At 42.1% G+C, this 21,534-nt stretch overlaps 1 protein-coding gene across 1 annotated transcript in view; it reads right to left on the bottom strand.

Moving 5' to 3' along the window:
* Positions 1-20,829, bottom strand: part of IL5RA (interleukin 5 receptor subunit alpha) — a 22,943-nt gene extending 2,114 nt beyond the window's left edge. Inside the window, exons 1-10 of the mRNA XM_019537102.1 lie at positions 20,751-20,829; positions 19,417-19,559; positions 16,388-16,526; positions 14,647-14,779; positions 14,379-14,569; positions 13,130-13,275; positions 11,049-11,178; positions 6,921-7,017; positions 1,715-1,799; positions 532-576 (exon numbers count right to left, since the gene is read on the bottom strand). Of these exons, the coding sequence (XP_019392647.1) occupies positions 532-576; positions 1,715-1,799; positions 6,921-7,017; positions 11,049-11,178; positions 13,130-13,275; positions 14,379-14,569; positions 14,647-14,779; positions 16,388-16,526; positions 19,417-19,559; positions 20,751-20,823 (1,182 nt within the window). The 5' untranslated portion in view covers positions 20,824-20,829. The remainder of the gene's footprint in view (positions 1-531; positions 577-1,714; positions 1,800-6,920; positions 7,018-11,048; positions 11,179-13,129; positions 13,276-14,378; positions 14,570-14,646; positions 14,780-16,387; positions 16,527-19,416; positions 19,560-20,750) is intronic.
* Between the last annotated feature and the right edge of the window lie 705 nt (positions 20,830-21,534).

Raw genomic sequence — 21,534 nt, 5'->3', positions numbered from 1 at the left:
GAATTTGGCTTGGTGACAATAGATTAGCCAAAAATGAAGCAGTTTGACTTCCATCATGATGCCAAGATGACGGACACAGAGACTGAAAGGGCACAGAATCGGTCACATAGAAAAGGCTACAGGAGTAGGACAGGGAGGAAAGCTTTCACTGTAACTTTCCAGCGCTAAACAGAAGTCTCCTGCCTCCAGAGCTGTCAGTCTGAGATCTTTCATCTGCATTCAATTCAACTTTAAAGAAAAAGATCACTAAGCAAGATCCAGTGCTGCTCTGAATGATATAACCCCCGCTTTGTCTAAGTCAGCTCACTGTTTTCTAGGGATTGCTTAGCTGCAGTGTTAATATTTGCTATTTCTCTTATTCTAAAATTGGTGTGTGATAACCAGAGTCATGTTATTTTCCACAGATGACTTTAATTAAAAACAAACTGAAACGTTATTCCATAATCCCTTAAGCCTGTTTCTTTGACCAGACTGTGAAATAATAATTTTAAAAAATAACTTTTCAGAGGGGAAAAAATAGAACTGACTTACTGTATAGCATTCTCGATGTGTAGCCAGGGAGAAGTTATATCTTATCTGTAAGGCAAATATATTTTTCAGAAAGTAACAGCAAACATCATAAGTCTGAAAGCCAGCTTAACAGTAAGACCAAAGGATTTCTCATTATTAAGTTTTACTAAGTAAATCAGTTCTAGGAATCCCAGATGGCCCTGTCTGTCCCTGCCAAAGCAGGGCTATCTATCTATGGCATCACCAATGTGTCTGAGTATATATTTCGTGTCACAAGACCCCCATAGCATAAGGAAATGCTATTTTCTCCATTTTACAGTGACTGGCACTCTAACCCATCCTTCACTCATTTTCCTACAATACATTTTCCTGCAATACATGTGTCCATTCCTGTTTCAAAATCTCACAAGCAGTGGAATTCTAAGTACTTTCTTCTTTCACTAATCACCTTCGGCAAACTTTTGCTGATAAATTTGCCTAATTTTTCCTTTTCTAGTTTCCTCACATTTTTCCCAGTTACTCTGCAACATACTGCTTGTATTTTGATAAATAGATCTCCCATCTGGACTACATCCATTGCCTATTTAAAAGACTGCTCCTTTCCCATCACATTTATCAGTGTAAGTCAACTCTCTGGGATACAGTAAATGGACACTGCTGTATCTGGACTCGGAGGATTTTTCTTGAAACAAAGTCTACTAGGCACTTGATTTACACCTTTAACACTGTGGATTATATTTAGTGTATTTAAGACACAAAAATGTAATGCTGTGCATTAGACGAGGCTACCTCTTAAAGTTCCTTGAAGAGCAAGGGTCTACAAACAAGGCAAGATCTACAGCTAGTATAATCTGGTTTAGTTGAGGTAGACTACTTCCACTTGCGCAGAAGTTAATGGAACTTTGTTCATGTTATATATATTGTTCATTATATATATATAATACACGCAAATTATACACACATACACATATATAACATGCATGAATTTTTGCATGTATAGTTGTAAAATGTGACTCACAAGTGATATTTAAATGGGAAACAAATAGAGGAAAGTTAGATTTTAATGAGAGTGGTATTAGCAGCTCCACATAAAGACAGTACAAAAGACAATTACAGGCAGTTCATAGAGTTGTAGAAAGGAAGCAGCAGCCACAGACAGTTGATTTTTTTCTCAGTGCAAATTATATTCTTAAAATATGTTTACCTCATAGTCCTTTGCTGAAAACAAATCTTTTAAGTTGTTTTTAGGTGTTGGAATTGGTGGAAATAACCTACTCCATAAGTGGCACCTGTGAAAATAGTGTATGATTAACACTGGTTTGATTACCATACGTGTCACACACCTTACCTAGCTTTTCAACTCCTCGTTCCTGCTCAGGCTGGGATTCCTACCATGGAAGGGCACGGTACTCCTCTGCTAATAAGTGGGTAATGAGAAGGGACAAAGAGTGGGAGGCGGTCTGTCTCTGACTTCCCACACTCCTTACTACTCTGATACATAGTGGGTGCATCTATACATGCAGTTCATTAGAGTAATAAACTCCGGAGCAGTCTGAGCTGGAATAAGCTACTCCCAGGTGTAGCATCTACACACGCACCCAGGACAGCAGCAATTTGAGCCGCGGTGGAGCAGTTTACACCAGAGCCGGGGAAATGGGGGGTCAGCGCCGGGCTCCAGGTGGCAGCAGCAGTGGCAGAGGGTCTGGCTGGAGTCCAAGCATGCTGAAAGTATGGAGCTATGTGGCTAGGTGACAGGCAGGAGTCTGGCCCCCTGCCAGCTGGGCTGACTGGGTGCAATGCACACCCACAATCAGGATCTACACATGTGTTTAACTGCAGTTAATTACCTCGCCTTAAGGTAGTACTGTTCCCAACTCTACTATCTTATGGTGGTATTAATTAGTTTACTGTAGCCTAATGGTGTCACAAGTGTAGGTGATGATGCTTTACTTTGCAGCTAATTAGTCTACTTTGCAGTTTAGCACATGTGTAGATGAGGCCAGCAGGTAATAAAATATTCCATGTAGTAGTGTTACAATTTAGCCCCAAGCTGTTACATGTACATCTTAGGATGGAAAGCATTACAGATCTACACAAGTACTCAATGTAGTTCAAGTGTCTGTTCAAGAGCATTCAAAACTTTTGGATTAATTTCTCTGAACCCATTGCCTATGTTCCCTGCAGCTGTCATCTAGACAACTCAGCTAGCATTTCAGTAATTAAAATGTATTAATTTACTCTTATAACAGCCACTCCATATTTACTCCTTTTAATTTCAGTTCAGCTCTGAATAAAAGTATCAGTCAGATTCTTCTGCCTTCAGCCTGAATCAAGGATTGCAGGAGCTATTTCAGAGCAAATATGCACTTCACTGGTAAAACTTCAGTGAAGTCACACTGGGCTAAAACTAGCAAAACACTGCTCAGGCCTGCTCTGCTGAGGAGATGCTCCCTAGCATTACATCTGCATTGGTTTCATCTGTGTTTGGTCAGGATCAAGGTCAGAACTGCCTCTTTCTGTTTCCTTCTGTTACAGACTGTGCGGGGAAGAGGCAGTCCTGTACTGTGCCTGCTAAGCTACTGATCGTTTTATTTTATGACAGCTGTCCGGATTCATGCCTGGTTAGCCGAACTCTTACATTACTAGCTGCCCCTTTCAAAAGCCTTTTTGATTCCTGCTAAGCTCTTTTTATCCCATTATAGCTTCTCATCAGGGAGTCCAAAGCAAATTCCTGCTACTAACTCGTTCCCTTTCATACCTCTCATTCTGAAACTTAAACATTCTGTATCCCTCAGACACTTCCTTCCGAGTCTCCCAGGACTAGCACTTAAGCATCCTTGGCTAGAACCACGTTCATATTAAAATACATGTCTATGCTTAGCTGGTTATTTAGTGAAGTGGTAGAAAACGGGAAGACTTGGCAAAGTGAACACACTGAAGTCGTTTCACTGTTTTGCAGGGATTCGGTATATGCTGGAAGTCTTGTAACCAAGGAATCAGCGAGAATGGGGGCAAGGAGGGAAGATGGAGCCTAAGGATGAGTTTCTTATGGGGACTAGGTTTTTCAAAGGAGGAAAAGCTGGAAATATTCTAACTGTTACCCTGCAGGAGGTTTCATACAATGATTTGGAATCTGCTGTCATTCCAGTAGAAGACTGTCTCAAGTCAAAGGGTAAAATTGGTTGAGACCCGCCAAGGTTGAGACCCACAGGGTAAGATGGGTTGAGACCTGCCAAGGTAAAATGGGTTGAGACCCACCAAGGTTGAGACCCACAGGGTAACACTGGTTGAGACCTGCCAAGGTTGAGACCCACAGGGTAAGATGGGTTGAGACTCACCCAGGACTAGGACTGGGCTCTTAGTCATACAGCACGTGCTGACATCTTTGATGTCTTTTGGCTCTTGGCTGGTGTACCACAAAGGGTATGTTCTCACTGCAGGGTTATCTGAGGTGCTCAGCACCCTGGTTAGCCTAGTTTAGGAGTGAACAGCCACACTGCAAGGCCATATCCAAGTTACTGCATCTGCACTGGTACTCTACCCAGTCAAGTGTTTCCCTAAGATTTCTGGGGGTGCAGCCCCTGGTTCTAGGTGCCATGGCAAGCTGAGCTGCAAACTGATTCCCTCCTGTTGGTCTGCCCTTCTGGGGGAAGGGGATTTCAGAAAAATATTGGAGGACTATATCAGCATTTGAGAGATTCAGCCTGCATCCTCACTGCAAGTAGGCAGGCTACCAACCTGAATTAAGAGAGAACCTCAGTTCAAGATTATACCTGCTGCCAGGCTAGCTAGCCTATTTAAAATACTTACTCAAGTGTTCAAACCTAGACAACACTCAGGTGTGACTCCAAGAGAGCTCTGTAGTAAAGTCATGTTATCACATGAAAAGGCAAAGGCTAACATTTCTTTCGTCAGGCTACATTGACATGATGATGTTAGATTGACCTCGTTTGTCTGCCCTAAGAATAGCAATGTAATTATATCACATGGAAATTCACCCACCTCACTTACACTGGTTAAAAGACCTTTCCTTGTTAAACACTGCATCCACACAGTCTGCACTTCTCCGAAGTAACTGCTTGGCATTCCAGATAGCTACCCTATTCCTCAGCTCTCTACTCTGTCTTTAAGCAGGGTACATTGTGGGATACTTGCCAAAAACCACAGGGATTCTGGGACTGGGAATTAAACTAGCAAATCCCATAATTCCTCTTCTGGCATCCATTAATTTTGCTTATGCCACTTTCAAAGCACTGCCTCACAGTGTGGAGGACACAGTATTGAGTGCTGTGATCACAACAGTCATTAATTCAAACAGCATGTGCTCTATAGTCATGCAGGCAAATGGAGTTAGCTTTGCAGTTTCACAGGGCTTTTGATGTTGCAGTGATACAGCTAATGGAGGAGGAGGAACAGGAAGATAAAACAGTGCAGTCATGTCTGCAGAGCATTTACCTTGAGGAACTTTACTCGGTGGACCATTACTGCTGGGCTGAGTCCCCTGTCTGTGACCGGTGAGGCAGAATAACAATGCATTGCTGTTTGGAGAGCTCCCCTCTGCATCATTTTCAAGCTGGCGGTTGGTACAATTCCACTTCTCAGCAATTTCACTCTAGCTAGTCTAATCAGGTTCTTGAGCAATGTCCAAATCTGCTGGATCATACTATTCTTCCCTGATCTAATAAATCTCTTGCTCCTCCTGATCATTCCTCATGGTATGCAGGGGATCAAGCTTGCTTTCATGGCTTGCGGGTTGCTAGTCCTGAATGCCACTGCATTCTCTTCTGTGCCTTGTAGACAACAAGTCATGACAGCAGTCCCAGGTTGCCTGGTGGCAGTATTTCTCCTACCATGGCCAGGTAGAAGGGGTATTACTGGAGGTACTGTTCTGATCCATTGTTCTCAGGTACTTCTACCACGAGCTCATTGATTTGGGCACTTAGCCAGAAGCGCACCCATTTTCATTTGCTTTGAAAGTCTGGTAATTCATACAGCTTTCCAGAGAAGACAAGCCCATTTGAAGGAATCCGCATACAAGCACAGTGGCATCAAGCTGCTATAATAGATATGGAAACTCACTACTACCTGCTTCCAAAAAGAAGCACTACATTCTGGCTGTCCAATAGTATTTAAACAAAGACTTGGTATCTGGTCAAGTTGACCTCAGAATCATGGAAGAGTCAATCCAGATGTGCACTGAGGATAACAGTTGGAGGACTGCCAGAAGTGAAACAGGAATGAGTCCAAGTGAATCATAAAGAGAACACCACCTTATGGAGCAGAGTTAATTCTTTTCTAAGGAGAATTACTTACTAAGTGAAGATATTCAATAAATTCATTTTAAGCCTGTCTATGTGTTCATTTCAAGTGTTTTAAGGTAAACTACTGACAGCTACTCCAATGTAACACCACTGTGTAGACAAGGCCCTGGTTTGATAAAATACACTTGGTGTGGCAAAGAAGTCTCTGAGGTATACATCAAGTAAGTCAATAATTTAGAAACTGTTTAAAAAAATAATGTGAAATTAGTAGATGTGAGGACAGCACTTATATTACTAGGAGCAGCTTTAACTGCTGATCTAATAATTACTGCTTAAAATATCTTTTGGGGAGAGGTGATAGCAATTGCATCATTGATTCGTTGGTTCATCACTTTGGAACAGACACCCTGGCTTTCCGGACACTGCTACAGAGGTCCAACCCACCTTGCTTTGTTCACAACTTGCTTTGTTCACAGAATTTGTTGTGAAGTTGGCTTACAAGAACATCTGTGAGCCCTGGCAGGAAAAACTTGAAGCTGCTACAAATACTTGCCGAGCTTATATCAGAGAATGGCTAAATGCACTTGCAGCAGGAAAGAAAAGGGTGCAGACAATACTGAATTTTTAGTTGTGCAGAGCAGCTTTATCTACTTAAGTCAGTGATAATAAGGTCACATATGCCAGTGCCCAACTATAGATTTAAATACCTAACTTGAGGCACACAGGTTTGAATACTGGCCTACGGTTTTAGCAATAAAAGATGCTCTCTCTCTCTCAATACATTTTGCTGGGGTTAAATAAAGCACTCTCCTGTGAAGATAAGTGGCCAACATGACTGAGTACTGTCCGTCTTAGTACCAAGTACAGTAAATAACAATCCTTTCTGTAAGTCCCTCTCACTGTTCCTGTTCCAACAAATGGCTTTGATGTTAATTAAATTGATCATGCTTATAACTCCTGAAGTTTCACTTAATATTACCATTGATAATCAATGAGGCTAATTATCATTTTATCACTATTCTTCATATAAATCGCATTTCAATACAGAAGGAAGAACCATGTTGAATGCTTTTAATATTGTTTCAAACAAATGTAATCTACACCCCTTCCTTATTCTTTAACTAAAGAACTTAGTGGTTAAATACTTACATTTTGCATGCCATTGCAATAAGTAGTGTGATGAAACACATGGTTACTGTAACCAAGATGAGAACCCAACCCACTTGATTTTCCTTCTGCTCCTCCCCTGGATTAAAAAAATATATATATTTAGCTCAAATTACGTTTTTCATTGTGGAAAGAAACATGGAGGTAAAATTGTTCCAGTAACTAAACCTTGTAAAGCAAGCTGATTTTATTCGGTAGCTTTTCATTGACATAACTAAGATCATAATTTAGCCCACTATTTACATTTCATATGTAGAGATCATTTGGAGCACATTAAGCATTAGTAACTTTATCCATAACTGAATTAGGGGCCTTTTATCACTTTTACATGCAGAAGAAAGAAGGCTGAGAAGTGTCATGAATCAGGGCTGCAGGCGTTATCAGCACGATGCACTCTGCTATGCTAACATACTCGAGTTATGCAACTCCACATGACACAAACATGCCTGAGTGTGCAAGAAAGACACAGTTTGCTTATAATCGTGGTCACATCAAGTCCTTGTTTTCCGTTAAACCATTCTTCAGCTATTCATATTCATCCTTTTTAATCAGGGGTTAGCTAAACAGCCTTGCCAGTAAATCATGTATTGAAAAACACCATTTTAAATTCTAAGTTGGTTGTTTATCTTCTCACAGGAAAAATAGCTCTGTTCTCCTGCTTGTGTGCAGAAACAAGTATTTTATCAATGGCAATGTTTCCATTTTAAACAGGCACACTTTGCCACCACAAACATGCCGCGCCTATGCCACGGAAAGCAGAAATTTACACTGAACTTCAGAAGCTAAATTTTCAAAAGGTTGCCCTGTCACTATACCGTTATGGTAATGACATGTGGTATATATCAAGATGGCAGCATAGCTGTCACTGAGTAGATGACAGGGTATAATTTTAGGTTTGGGATATCAAATCAGGTTAAAAAGGACATAGACAAATAACGCTCATTTTCAGTACAGAGTCTTTCCTGGGGAATAAAACACTAAGGATCTGACCCTGCAGTCTTTACTTATGCACGTAGTCCAGAGGTAGTTATTGAGCCTGCTTAAGTGGATAAGGAATACAAGTGTGGGTGTTGCAAGTCGCAGACTCAGACGAGCACTTCTGATTTTGAAAAGTGCTCTTTGTTTTAACTGCTCTGTTTTGTCCCCAGGTTACAGTTCTCCTTCCAAGGAACTGAGATCTACGAATGTATAATTTGGATCAGCAAAGTAACACTCGGTGTGAGGTTGGGGAGTAATGGGACTGGAAGCATGGCATAAACTAGCTTTACAGCTTCTCCGTTCTAAGGCTGCTGTACATATCCCTTGTTTCCAGTACAGGATAGAGCGGTCCTCAGGCTGCTCTACCTTATGTTGACTAGCAATGGTGCCAAAAGGGTGGCAGGCATCGTAGCCCCCACCAGCCAGCCTATAATAAAGGACTGGTGAAAAAGTAATTACATGGGCTATGGCATTTAGACTGAGGTGAGTAATCCAATCACAAGCAGGGCCCCACTGGTCTAAGCATCACACAAACACATCGTGAGAGACAGAACATACAAATTGAAGAGCTAAGACAGGCAAATTGTAGGAGGGGAAGAGATTTGCTAAAAGTCACATAGCTGATTAGCAGCAAAGCCAGGATTAGGATTCAGGTCTCCTGAATCCCCCGTGCCTTAATTTATCCCGGAAAACCTGGCAGGTCATCAAGTTGTAATAGTCTCTTGAAATTCTTTTTGTAAATAGGAAAAGCGATGGGAAAGTGAACCATCGCTTCAACTGAATTAAGGTTTTTGTGGAAATTTGGTCAGGGGGCGGGGGTTAATGAATTAGCGTAGCAGACTATTTTTGTTTTTTATTATCTGTATGAATAGTTTAGGTCTGTAACTAATTAGTGGTGTAACACATGAAAGTGCATGGTCAGGTGCTGCAGGAACCACGGGTGAAAAGCAGCATGGCACAATGAAGATTCTGGCCAGCCCGAATGATAGGCAACAGCAAATGCTCACTGTGATGTACAGCTATCCCTAGAGGTTTGGTTGAAACACATCTCTTTAGAGACGCAGCACAGGATCTGACCTAGTGTTTTTACAGTGTGAATCACTGCTACAGATCCATGCACACAGACAGTAATTCACAAATCAGTTTGTCACCAAAATATGCCTGTACAGATATTTAGGGTCAACATCCTCAACCAGCCTGAGCCATGACCTTTTTATTCTCCATTGACCTTATGACTTGCAACTCACAGCAAAACGATCCATTTTGCTTCTTATTTCCTGAGAATAATAGCATTAAGATGTGGTCCCTTGGGTCCCAGGATCCCTTGCAGATCCTGTTCAAGAATCAGTTTGAGGACTACTTGTCCTCACTTCCTGGCTTGTTTCTCTTTACAGGCAATAGTGAGTGAAAGTAAAATGCAAAAGGACTGGAAGACAGGGAGCTGTGGGAGAGGTGCTGACAAACTTCCCATGTTTGAGGCCTATAGTGAGCAGATAAGGTCCAAACATACAGTAGAAACAGGAGAGCTATAAGAAAAGTGAGACATCATAAGAGTATCCAGGGTTCAGCAGAGCCTCCATAACTGAGCTGAACTGCCACTCGGGATTGAGGATGAAGGGGTTTTAAAATATGGATAGCAAGCATGGGCTTGACAAGTACCTTCAGGTCAACCCCAGCTATCAGTATAGTGTTTAGGGTCCAGTGACTAATCAGTTTGCAGTCAAAGTTAGGACAAGGCATTTATTCTGATATTTCTTTGCACCATTTCTTAAAGGATGGTGTTATTAAAATTCATTTTTGTAGCTCCTACTTTTACCATATGTGTACATAGTAGACCTGGTCTAGCTTTATTGGCAACCATCTCCCAGGTAGGTAATTCTGTCCTGGCTGAATGATAAGAAACAAGCTGCACTCAAAAAACTAGATTGAATGTAAATGGATGATAAGTTAAACCTTTGTTCTAAAAGTAAAAAATATATTTGATTTTTGCTATCCTCTGACTCAACTTGGCTCGTCTTTTAACTTCTTGAAATTCTATTCTCGCTTTGTGTGCAGAACATAACTTTTACTTCAAAAGATTTTTTAGTTTTTTAGGAAAATTAAAACAGAGCCAAAAGCTAACCCTTAATCCACTCAGGACTTGTGGTAGAGGTGATATCTTTTATTAGACCAAATAGATTTTTACAAAAAAAAAAAAAATCTTTGCAAAAATCTAGTTGGTCTAATAAAAGATATCACCTCTACCATGAGTCCTGATTGTTTTTTCCTGGATACCTTTAATCCAATTTTTACATTCTGGTTGTGAATTCTACTGGATGTGGCTGTCCAGGTGATCAAGGTATTTCCCAGGTGCTTGGACTTAATAACCTTCCCAGATAGCTTGCATTTTGCAAGCTGAACTCAGTCAGCACAGGAATCCCTAACTGCAGGATTATGACTTCCTAGCAGTTTTGTGCCCAGACTGCTGGGGGACATTTTCACACTAGGTTCTGGTTAGAGGAATCATATGAATGTATTAGAGCTGAGGAGGCAGAAAGGAAGAAGATTTGACAGACATTGAATTTCATCAGAAGGCAGGTTTAAGGAAGCAGGAAGAGTTCAGTAAACAGAAGAGGGCAAAGAACTTAGAAAATCAGGAAGTTGAGAAAGTCAAAAGATAAGAGTGAGAGGGAATGACTGAGAAAGAACAGTTGATAACATGTCATGATAAGCGAACTGTTACTTCCATAAAAAAACATATTCAGCAATCAGGAAATGCAGTATCAAGCAAGTCAGATCTAGACAAATGAATGTCTTATGAAGATAGTAACGTCTACATTTCTCCCCTAATGAAGTTCAGGTAATGCCAATAAAAAATATTTTACTTGACTGCTCACATTGATTTTGGATATTATTACACTAGCACCAGCACCAGCGCTTACTCAAGCACATTATTTGTGTCTAGTAAGTATGTGTAAAATGAAAGACTTAAAATCTGCTTATGGGAAATGACCTGTTCCTCAGGGTAAGCTCAGCCCCCAGCTATAACATCTGAGGCTAGGATCTTGTCAAACTTCAAACGGCGAACAAGACTGTCCAGCTCACAACATATATAAGTAAATTATTTGACAGCCAAGACATTTTGATTCTTACCAATAAAAAGGGGGTCAGTCCACTCGCTCCAAAATCCTTCATCATACTGACGATTAGCCCTTATCTGTATGGAGTATCTACTGGTAACATCCATCCTGAATCTGAAATCATTAGATGTGCTTTTCGATAGCTGTTAAAAATCATATTGTTTTGTTACAGACTGCTTAAGACTAACAAGATGAGAAAGGCCAATTAAATTGATGTTCACTGTGTTTGGGTTTGTTAAATTACTTTTACAGTCTAACAGTGGAACCAAAGGCTTGATTTTCAGACTTTTTTCCTCTATTTTGCCAGGTACAGTTTGAACTTATATTCAACTACAGCCATAATTTTTTGCCTCTGGTGCCCACTGCTTCAGAGTATTTTGATCCACGTGAACCAAACTTCTTGGCAGGCATGCCCCACATTTGCCCTCATCCTCTCTGAGTGCTTCTCCAATCCCCTTCCCCTGCCAATCTGCTCCTCTGCTTTCTGCTTCCCACCCTATCTCCCCCAAGCTACCTGTGCCATTTGTGGCATGCAAGCTGCAGGATGGCCACCCCTGTTCTAAAGTATCCACTATTTTGAGGAGCCCCTGTTAAGAGTCTTAATGCTGGCTTTTCAGAGTTGCTGAGCACCTGCAGCAACCCAGACAGTCTGCATCTAGATATATGAAACTGAGCATCCAGATTAATGAACATTTGAAATGTTGGTCTAGGTGTTTTCCTAGCTAACTTGCCCCATCCCTCCAAAAATGCCTAGAAAAAGAGAACTGATGTAAAATTTAGGAGTCAATAGGAGTTTGTAGGGGTGCACCAATAAAGAATTTTTTGGCCAATACCTATGGATGATTATTAACCAGCCATATTGGTCAATACTGATCTGATAGCCAATATGCAGCCCAGCAGTTTGGAGAGCAGCATTGGGCTGTAAGTCTGTAGGGGGGAGGAGCATGGGGGAGTAAAGGGGCATGGGAGGGGCACATCGAGGCCCCCACAGTGAGGAAGGGAAAGGGGCTGGAGCAGAGGCAGGGGTACGTGCTGCGAAGCTGGGGTGGGGTGGAGCGTGGGGCAGAGCCATGGATGGCTCGTCCTGGCTGTGTGGGGGGGAGGAAGGGTGGCTCCCCATCACTGTATGCAACCCCATGGGAGGCACAGGGGGGGCATGTGCCCCCCCAGTTTTGTGTATGGGGAAGGGCAGGCTGCCCAGTGTGGGTTCGGGGCCAGGGGCTGCAATGGTCTGTTCCTGGTGGGGGCTTAGCCAGGGCTGCACTCAGAGTGGGCAGGGGCTGGATGGGCAGCAGTGGTGCTGGGAGGGAGGTGATGGGCAGGTTATAGCCACCCCATTATACCTCATGGCCCCCTTCCAGCACTGCTGCTGCCTACTCCACCCACCGTGCCCCAGCCCCCATCAGGAACCTCCAGCCCCAGCCTTCGTTAGGAACAGACTCTGGCCCTGAGCCCAAAGCCGGCAGTCCACCCTCGCCCTGTGTAATCAGGGGGGCACGTCCCCCCATGCCTCTCCCAGGAGGTGTGCAGCCATGGGGAGCCTCCTCACCTCCCACCCCCCTGGACAAGCCATCCATGGCTCTGCTCTATGCCCTGCCCTGCCCTGGCTGAGCAGCATCTGTCCCAGCCCCAGCCCCATTCCCTACCTCTCTATGGGGGGCCTCAATCTGCATGCCACCCCATGCCCCTTCCCTCCCCCACATTTACCAGCCAGACACTGCTCTCCAAACTGCTGGGCTGTATTCCTGGCCGTGTGCATGCTGTAGCTGTGTGCATGCATTCATCAGTGACGTTATCAGCTACATCAGATAAAAAAAAAGTCAATTGCCAATAATGTCAATTTTCCTTTTATTGGTACCAATCCAATATGGACTGATATATCGGTGCACCTCTAACCATCTGTCTTCCATACAACTAGGATTTACCATATGTCTGTAGCTTTTGGTAACTTCTAATTACCAGCATAACTCAAAAGATGTACATGAATCTAAAGATATTTTTTTCAGAGTTATATGAGTGAGATATTCCATCTGTATAAGAAAAGTAATTAATCAACAATTGCTATATACATGTCAACTCTCAATAAGCCTTTACCTGATTTTTACCTGTCTTCAAATTGTGAATGGTAACTTCATAACAAAACCATGCCTTTGGGAAAGGAGAAATTGGCTTTTCCCATGTGACCAAGATGTCATTTTGTTCTAAAGATATGGTGACATTTCGAGGAGGATTTATTTTCTCTAAAAAATGAAGTAAGGACCAGTATGTTACTCATAAAACAATTATGCATTTAAAATAATAACACCTCGAGTTGGGCGTAACTTAATCATTCTTGGTGGCAGGGTAGGATGCAAAGATCGTCTTGCTTCTTTTGTGCTGGTTCTCTCTCTGTTTTGAGAGCTCTCAATATCAATATCTTTCTGGTAACATTGTCCCTGGAATATAATGCTTGACATTTATTCCAGGTACTTAACATGCAATGGCAGATTGGTTAAAATGTAACATGACAGCTCTAAAGGCATGAGTTCAAGCTCTGTTCTGGAGTCGTGCCAAAGGCTTTCCCCCACCTGAAGACTAGTATCTGGTCATTTGGGCTGGGAAGTCAGAGGTGTCTGGATGTAATGCTAGCCTCATCACACCCATATTAGTCCAATGTGTCACTAGGCAATAGGCATGGGTGGACCCTTGACTTGATTCAAGACAGCCCGTAAAATTACTAGCAACATAGAAATAGTTCAGGAAAACAGCACTGAAAGTGGATAACAGGAATAACTTTTCTGAAAAATGGAGAGGAATTATTTAGGAGGAGTAGAGTGGTATAAATCGGTATAAGGTCATGAAATTAAGAAAAAGAGTATTAACCTGAATATCAAGTGAAAATCTCCCTTCCATATAAATTTAATAGAATATAAACTAAAAAGTAGAAGAAGCTGTGTTGCTTTGGGCATTTAATGCTAAATCCAATAAAGCAATAGAAAATGTACCGTGGGAAACAATACTTTGGCAAACAGATTAGATCTTTTCTATATCTTATATATCTTTATCTTTTTTCTATTGTCCTACAAATAGTCTATACTGTATTGTTTACATCAATTCAGTTAGTACCATCAACTGTCACCTAGTTCCATGTCAAAACCTTCCATTTCAATACATTTCCATCACCACCTATAGACCAACCCATATCTTAAACTGGGCTAATCAGCATTTAAAACCACTGATGAAGGTTTGACAAGCTGCTTGGTATTTGGAGTTAGGGGCAGATGGGTTACTTTTGATTGCAATCACTTCAGCCAAGGCAAATAAATGTTACTACTATTTTTAATTTAGAAAAAAAAATACTTACCAATGGTATTTTGATTAAATAGTTGTTCAAGAGGTTTGATTGCAGCATGCTTGCTTGACCCATTAACATGTATTATAATGAGTGTGTCAATCTGTTTAGGGTCAATGTAAGTCTTTGAAAATCTGCAACCTACATTTCTCTGCCATTTGTCTTTCAAATAGTCTGGACACTGCTCGGTGTAGTTATTATACCTAAGGGAAAAGGTTCATCAGGTATTGATTGGCCTCTTGGACAATACCTACTGGCCAAAATAGAGGCAGGCATTTACCTGTAAAATAGAAAGTATACTGTATCTGTTGGTGCATGTTCACCAGCAAGCCAGCTGCAGTGGAGAGATGCTGTATTATAACTGGCAGTGTAAACAATGCAGAATAAGTTAGTGACTGATGTCCCAGCATCACCTAGAGGAAGAACAAGACATAAAAGATTACACTCAAAAGATAAGTTGTGCTGAATATTTACTAACATATTTTTACTCACATGGGAGTTTTTTATTATAAAATGTATACATGCACACACATATTTGCATGTGTATACATTTTTATAATAATGAATTCCTAAATCTGTGGCTGTTTCGTATCTTGATTTCATCTGTAATCACTTGACATACAGGTAGATGAGAGAGGATATATACACACAAGAGGCAAGTATTTCATAGGGTGATATCCTTTATTGGATCAACTCTGTAGTTAGAATAAAGTCAAACAAGCTTTCAAATGCAAGACATTCTTCCTCAGCTTGTCTAAGTTTTTCCTAACTACATAGTTGGTCCAATAAAAGATAACACCCTATGAAATACTTGCCTCTCACATAATTTCTGGACCATTACTTTTCTGGACATTACTACAACATCACTTTTACATGACCATAGAAGTTATATAGATATAGATATAAATATAGATACACACACATCTGTGTATCCTGTCTCATTTGCCTTTATATCAAACGATTACAGACGAAGTCAGATTCCCAAACAAATTAACAGTTCTACAACACATATGGACAAATAACACAACATCCCCCGTGTATTCTGAAAACGTCATACGTTTATAGACAAAATATTTTTAAACATTTTAGAGAGTTCTAAAGCAGCTTATTTTGCCATTAGCAATACATTTTTAGGCATTAATCCAGGGAAAAGCATTTACATTTGTTCACGGTTTGATCTATGTAGAAATTCCTATTGATTTTCTTGGCCTTGGAATAGTATAAGCCTTTTTTTTTTTTACTAAGACTGCTTGCATGTTATCTGCTATTTACATAATACATCAACACATTTCACTCTAGAATCCAGAGCCTAGAGAGACATTTCCAAAACCAAACACATCTTAAACTTGCTTTCATTTCATGTAAAATTGGATAAATCTGTTTTCATTACAAAATTCAGGCTAGAAGAAACACAGTGCTGCTTCTTACTCTTGATGGCATCTTGAGAGTGGTAGTGAACTGAATTATTAAATAAAACAGGATTAGAAGTAGTCAACTGCTGTCTTTCAGGAACTGTATTGCAAGGATTATCCATCTCTAACAGCCCCAGAATATATCCCCGGCTCCTAGGCAAGGGAGAGTGAACCTGGCTAACATGGAAAATGACAAGAGTAGCTATGAAAGTGAACACAGATATTCCATAGTAATGGGGCTAGGAGGCATAAGAGGAATAACTACAGCTCTCTGTGGTCTGATGTGGGAGCTTGAAGAGGAAGTCTGGGATCATGATGCACATGGCATGGCAGGAAGTACAATTGCGAGTATCATACATCAGATCCCATCGTGCCGTTACTTGCAAGTTTGCCATGGGCCATAGAGTCAACCCCAGATGGTGAAGTGCTATTCAATGTCAATATGAACATCAGAATCTCTAACAAAACTACTGGATAACCATACTGCTTTGCATGGCAGGAAATACGTTACCTTTTTAAAGTTTCTAAACTGCTGTCCTTTTCATGCTTTCCTCACCTACAAACTAGGAAAATAACACAAAATTAAAACTTTGTGGCATCACTTCTTACCTGCAAGGGCTGGGAGTTCTTCTGTGACCCACTCACTTTCTATTTGTGAGTTGTTATAGGAAAGCCGTGTCCGAACTTGTGCACAAAAACCATCATGGAGCACCACTGTACGAGTACTATGGGTGTGCTTTGTATTGTACTTGAAAAATAAAACAATTTATGAGTATCAGACATAATGAAGCCTGACTTGGGACACAGACACATGACACATGTATACTGGTATAACTTGGATCAGTTTGTATATCAAGGTGAATTATTATTTGCATTCAGAGTGGAGAGAAGACCAGGTCTCTAGAGTGAACTGCCCACAGATTCTGTTATAGTGCCTCGCCAGTCACCACTGTTTGCACTGGGCAACCACCTAGACTTAGGACTGTGGACACACGACCCATACACTGGATGAATTTACATCATATAGTTATGCCTGACTCTGTGAGGGACACATTTTCCTCAGTGCAGAGTGCCCCCACCATCTTAGTTCAAGTGCCCCCACTGCCATTTTGAACCACTGGGATGCTAATACATGAGACATGGAAGCTGGCTGGAGCACAGAAATGACCAGGGGTCTAGGTTTTCTGTTTGCCACAGAAAAACATGATCACACCCAGATTTTCTAATTTTAAGGAGAAAAACCCAGATTTTCTCCTTTGAAGGAAATGGTGGATTTCCCCTTGCAGGCTGGCACAGTTCCAGCCTGCAAGTGGCTGGGGGGAGCAGGAGTGTGGTCAGACAGGGGGCACCATGGGCATGTGTGCACCTACATGCACATCACTGCTAGGCAGCCTGGAGAGCAGCTTCCTGCAGGTAAGTCAGGCAAGGAGGGAGGCTCCCACAGTGAAGAAGTTGGGCAGTGTTGGGGCTGGGGATGCTTCCCAGCCTGGGCAGTGCATGGTACTGGCAACATGTAGGGGGTGCGCATAGATACATGTGCACCCCCTGAGATTGGCCATGCTCCCCATGAGAGAAGCACCAGCAGTATTTCTGGGTTTCCTGCTGGGCAACCCAGCCACAAGCTGCTGCAACAGGGGGGAGGGGCATGCTGGGCTCACAGCTGACCCAGCACAGCAGGCTGGTAAGTAAGGTTTCTTCTTGTGGGGATCAAGACCCCCACAGTGCAGGAGGGGCAGGGGTGAATCATGCCACTCCTGCCCCACTCCCTGCTGCACTCTAGGGATTGTCCAATGACCCTGCCCAGCTGGGGCTCCATTCACCGAAAAACCCAGGATCCCTGGTAATTACCAGGCCTGTATGAGGCTTCAGCCCTTGCTTCGGATCCAGAGAAGCTTCGGACACTTTGACGTAAGAAGCAGCATGTCTGCATTGAAGCACCGGCTTCGTTAGGCTTTCCGAAGTGATTCGGAGCTTCCAAAGCACTTCGAAAGAGCTTCGGAGCCACCTTGGAGATCCGGCCATAGGGTACAATGGGGAATCGATGAAATATCTATAACTTTGTTGTTTTTTTGTCTGATTTGGATTAAACTTGCAGGGGTGGCAGCCTCTGCTGAGAGCATGAAGCCTGCCAAGCTTCAAGAAGATTGGTGCAGGGGGTTGGGGGGAATTGTACCCCAAATTCGTGAAAGCAAAACTCATGTCATGTGTATGTGTTACACCACAGGAGAGTGAAAACTGTAGGGGTGAGACCACAAAGCCTGCCAAGTTTTAAGGAGATTGGTGCAGGGGTTTGTGGGGAACTGCACCTCAAGCTGCTGACAGGCAAAACTCATGACATAGGTGACACTGTGTGTGTTAAGGCGCTGCAGGGATGGTGGCCCCTGCTGCAGCCACAAAGCCTGCCAGCTGTCAAGGAGATCGGTGCAGGGGGATTCTGGGGCCCTGGACCCCTAGCTGCTGACAGGCAAAACTAGTGCCACTGTGTCTGTCTTGGGGGATGGAGGGAATAACTACGAGCCTGGCTGCTAAACTACCGTGTTATCAGTTACCAATCAAACATGATTCGCTCAGGAACCAACTCAATGCACAGTAGCTAGCTAATGTAGCCAGTTAATTAGCAACAATTAACACCTACAAAAACACAGGCTAAGGAGAGGAAAGAATCAATACAGACAATCAACTGCCCCAAGACAGAGACAGTTGCACAAGCACCCATGTCACAAGTTTTCCCTGTCAGCAGCTAGAGGTGCAGGGCCCCAGAACCCCCCTGCTCCGAACTCAACAGCTGGCAGGCATCGTGGCCACAGCACTGATCTTCTTGAAGCTTGGCAGGCTTCATGCTCTCAGCAGAGGCTACCACTCCTGCAAGTTTCATCCAAATCAGACAAAAAGACAACAAAATTATAGATATTTCATTGATTCCCCATTGTACCCTATGGCCAGATCTCCGAGGTGGCTATGAAGCTTCAGAGCCACTTCAGCCGGATCAAAGCAGAAACCCAGTCTGGAGCTCCGGACTGGACCCCTGGCATCCGAAGCAGCTGGATCTGAAGCCAGATCAAACAGCTGCCAATTCGCACAGGCCTAGTAATTACCATGCTCCAGCAGACTTGATTAATTACAGCACATCAGAGCAGCCTTGTAACACATGTGCAGGCACCCCAAAACTGCTCTCCTAATAGAGGGTCTATAAAATTAGGAACATTGTACCTAAATACTCCAGAACTTTCTACTGGGGATGGTTCAGGTAATGTTTTCTGAGAATACTGTTATGACAAAACAGAGAACCACCGACTTACTACTTGTACATTGGTGTTAATCTGCAGTAAATTCATTGACTTCAATGATAGCAAACATTCATGGGAAGCCATGTTGATTCAACACCTCTTCCCATGATGTTCCAACTAGGTCACAAATTAAAGCCATCCTTCCCTGGTGTTAATTCCCTTTCCAACTAAGTTCTACTGATCAGCACAGGGGAAGATGGGCATGGCTAATGCATAGCATATCTGTTCATGATGCAACACCAAAGTAATGTTGATGACCCAATGTATGCAGTACAGTCTCGAGCAGGCAGAACATATTTAAATCCACTGGCATTTGGCTTCCATAGACTGCTCAGTGTTTTTTACACTTACCTCTTCCTGTACAGGAGTAATGATTTCCACCTCGTAGATAACAGTGTAGTTCTGGTGTTGATCAGGGTTTGGTTTCCAATGTAAAAGCACTTCTGCTAGTGCAGTGACTGTGAGGGTGAAGTTAACAGGGGGGAGAACCTGAACTGTTGATTAAAGGAGAAAAAAAAACCTGATGGTATACTACATTATGTCAAGTAAGAGGCAATAGTGATTGGTTCCAAGCAATAGCTATTCATAGGTAACTACCAACACAGGATAATGTGTATAGGCATAATTTACATATTATACTATATTTTGTCAATAGCTTTGTATAAAGCATATTTCTAACACTGAGGTAAAACTCTGCAAGTTGCCAGCAAATAGATCATTCCATAAGGATATGGCTAAAACCTAGGTTAGAAGAAACTGTTTTCCATGGCAATTTCAACTTAAAGATCACCAAATGAAAGAATCTCTGATCATATCTGGTTTGCTGGAAAATAAATTAGGCTAAGATCCTTGAAAAATGATCTGCATACATGAATCCCATTGCCCTCACACGGTCCCATTGAGGTCAATTGGGCAATTAGGCATAAATCCATATCCACTTAGATCCTGGTGTACAGTCAGGGTCTTACAGAGAAGATGGTATGTAGTTTGGTCTCTGAGAAGAATGCATGTTAACTACCCTGGCAAGTTCTACCTGGCAGCCACAAGGATGCATCTGTGGAAGAAACAAGTATGCTGAGGCAAGAAATAAAGCAGAAATATAAGTAGAGGCAGAAGAGTGAGACTGGTAACTTAGAATGACAGGGACAGAGACCTCTGGAGCTCTTAAAGAAATGAATAATTGATTGTGCTGAGAGAAAACAGTATAAGAATATAAATAGCTAAATAACAAAATAATCAAGCAGCTTCCCTTTACTTATCAAGCCCTTCACAGCTTCTTCTCACCCTAAGTAACATTTCTCTTTGAGCAGCAGCAAGAGGTCATTTCCCATCTCCAGTGGTTCCAGGATACCAGCCTGTCTAGCCCACATTGTATTTTCAAGCAGCATCTCCTATGCCACCCTTGGGAGGAGCTCCCCCATATATATCCACAAAACCCCCCTATTATCCTCCTCCAAATCCCTTACAAACCACATGACAAATTTGAGATGGCTGTGTCTTATGACTACAGCCTGTCATTTTAGCTTGCACAGGCTCATGGTTTTCTTCTGCTCCACCGCATCTGTCTATACTTCTCACCTTTAAGGTCTAATTGTAAGCTCTGTGGGGCAGTGGGCACCTGCACTATGCAGTGAGAGCCATGGTATTACAAATACATAAGAAGAATAGTACAGGAAACTACTTACTTCCTTTAGCCTGCAACAAATTTGGCTGAATTGCCATTGCTGTCCAAAGGGGTACCAGAATAATGTTCACCATTATGATGATATCCTTTAAATAATAAATTATAATAATCAGATATCAGCACGTAACTTGCCATTTTGACCGTTTAATATAAAATGTAATCTATAACTAAGAAGTAATATTCACCAAGATGCATATAGAAATGTTGTTGTATAATACGTAAAAACAAGAACATGCCACTTTCCTTGTCCTCTTCCCATGGAGGCACACCCTTTGCCATTATCCAAATATATCATGTGCCAAATAGATCCCATGCCATATGCTTCACGGTGTTCTGTCCCTTCTTCATATACCATAAAACTCCCCATGGCTAATACTTTGTGGGTGTTTGATGAAGCAGATAGAATTGCTGGAAGGGGATTTTTGATAAAGGAGGGGGAGGGAATCCTGGACTCCCCATTGGATATAACAGGGAGGATGGGGGGCATGATTTGTCACCTACAGCTTTCCAAATATTAGAATGGCAATGCTAAAGGTTTTGTTGATGCTATGCTGTATGCATGTTGGACAACATCTTAAGACATAAGTTTTTTTCTTCCTCTAATTCCCCGTTGCATCACTTTCCTACAACTATAGTAATTGCTCACACCGGGAGAATATCATGAAAGTATTTGCTGTATTTTAGCTTCTTTAACATGACTTTGCTGGGAGCAGGGGTGGCACGGGTGCAGATGCTAAGGTGCACAGTTGGCAGGCCAGAAATCGCAAGTTTAAGGCCACAGCAAA

The sequence above is a fragment of the Crocodylus porosus genome, unplaced genomic scaffold, assembly GCF_001723895.1.
Source record: "Crocodylus porosus isolate Cpor-Errol unplaced genomic scaffold, CroPor_comp1, whole genome shotgun sequence".
In the NCBI taxonomy this organism is placed as follows: domain Eukaryota; kingdom Metazoa; phylum Chordata; order Crocodylia; family Crocodylidae; genus Crocodylus; species Crocodylus porosus.
The sequence above is the reverse complement of the archived record's forward strand: the minus strand, read 5'-3'. Positions and strand labels throughout refer to the sequence as shown.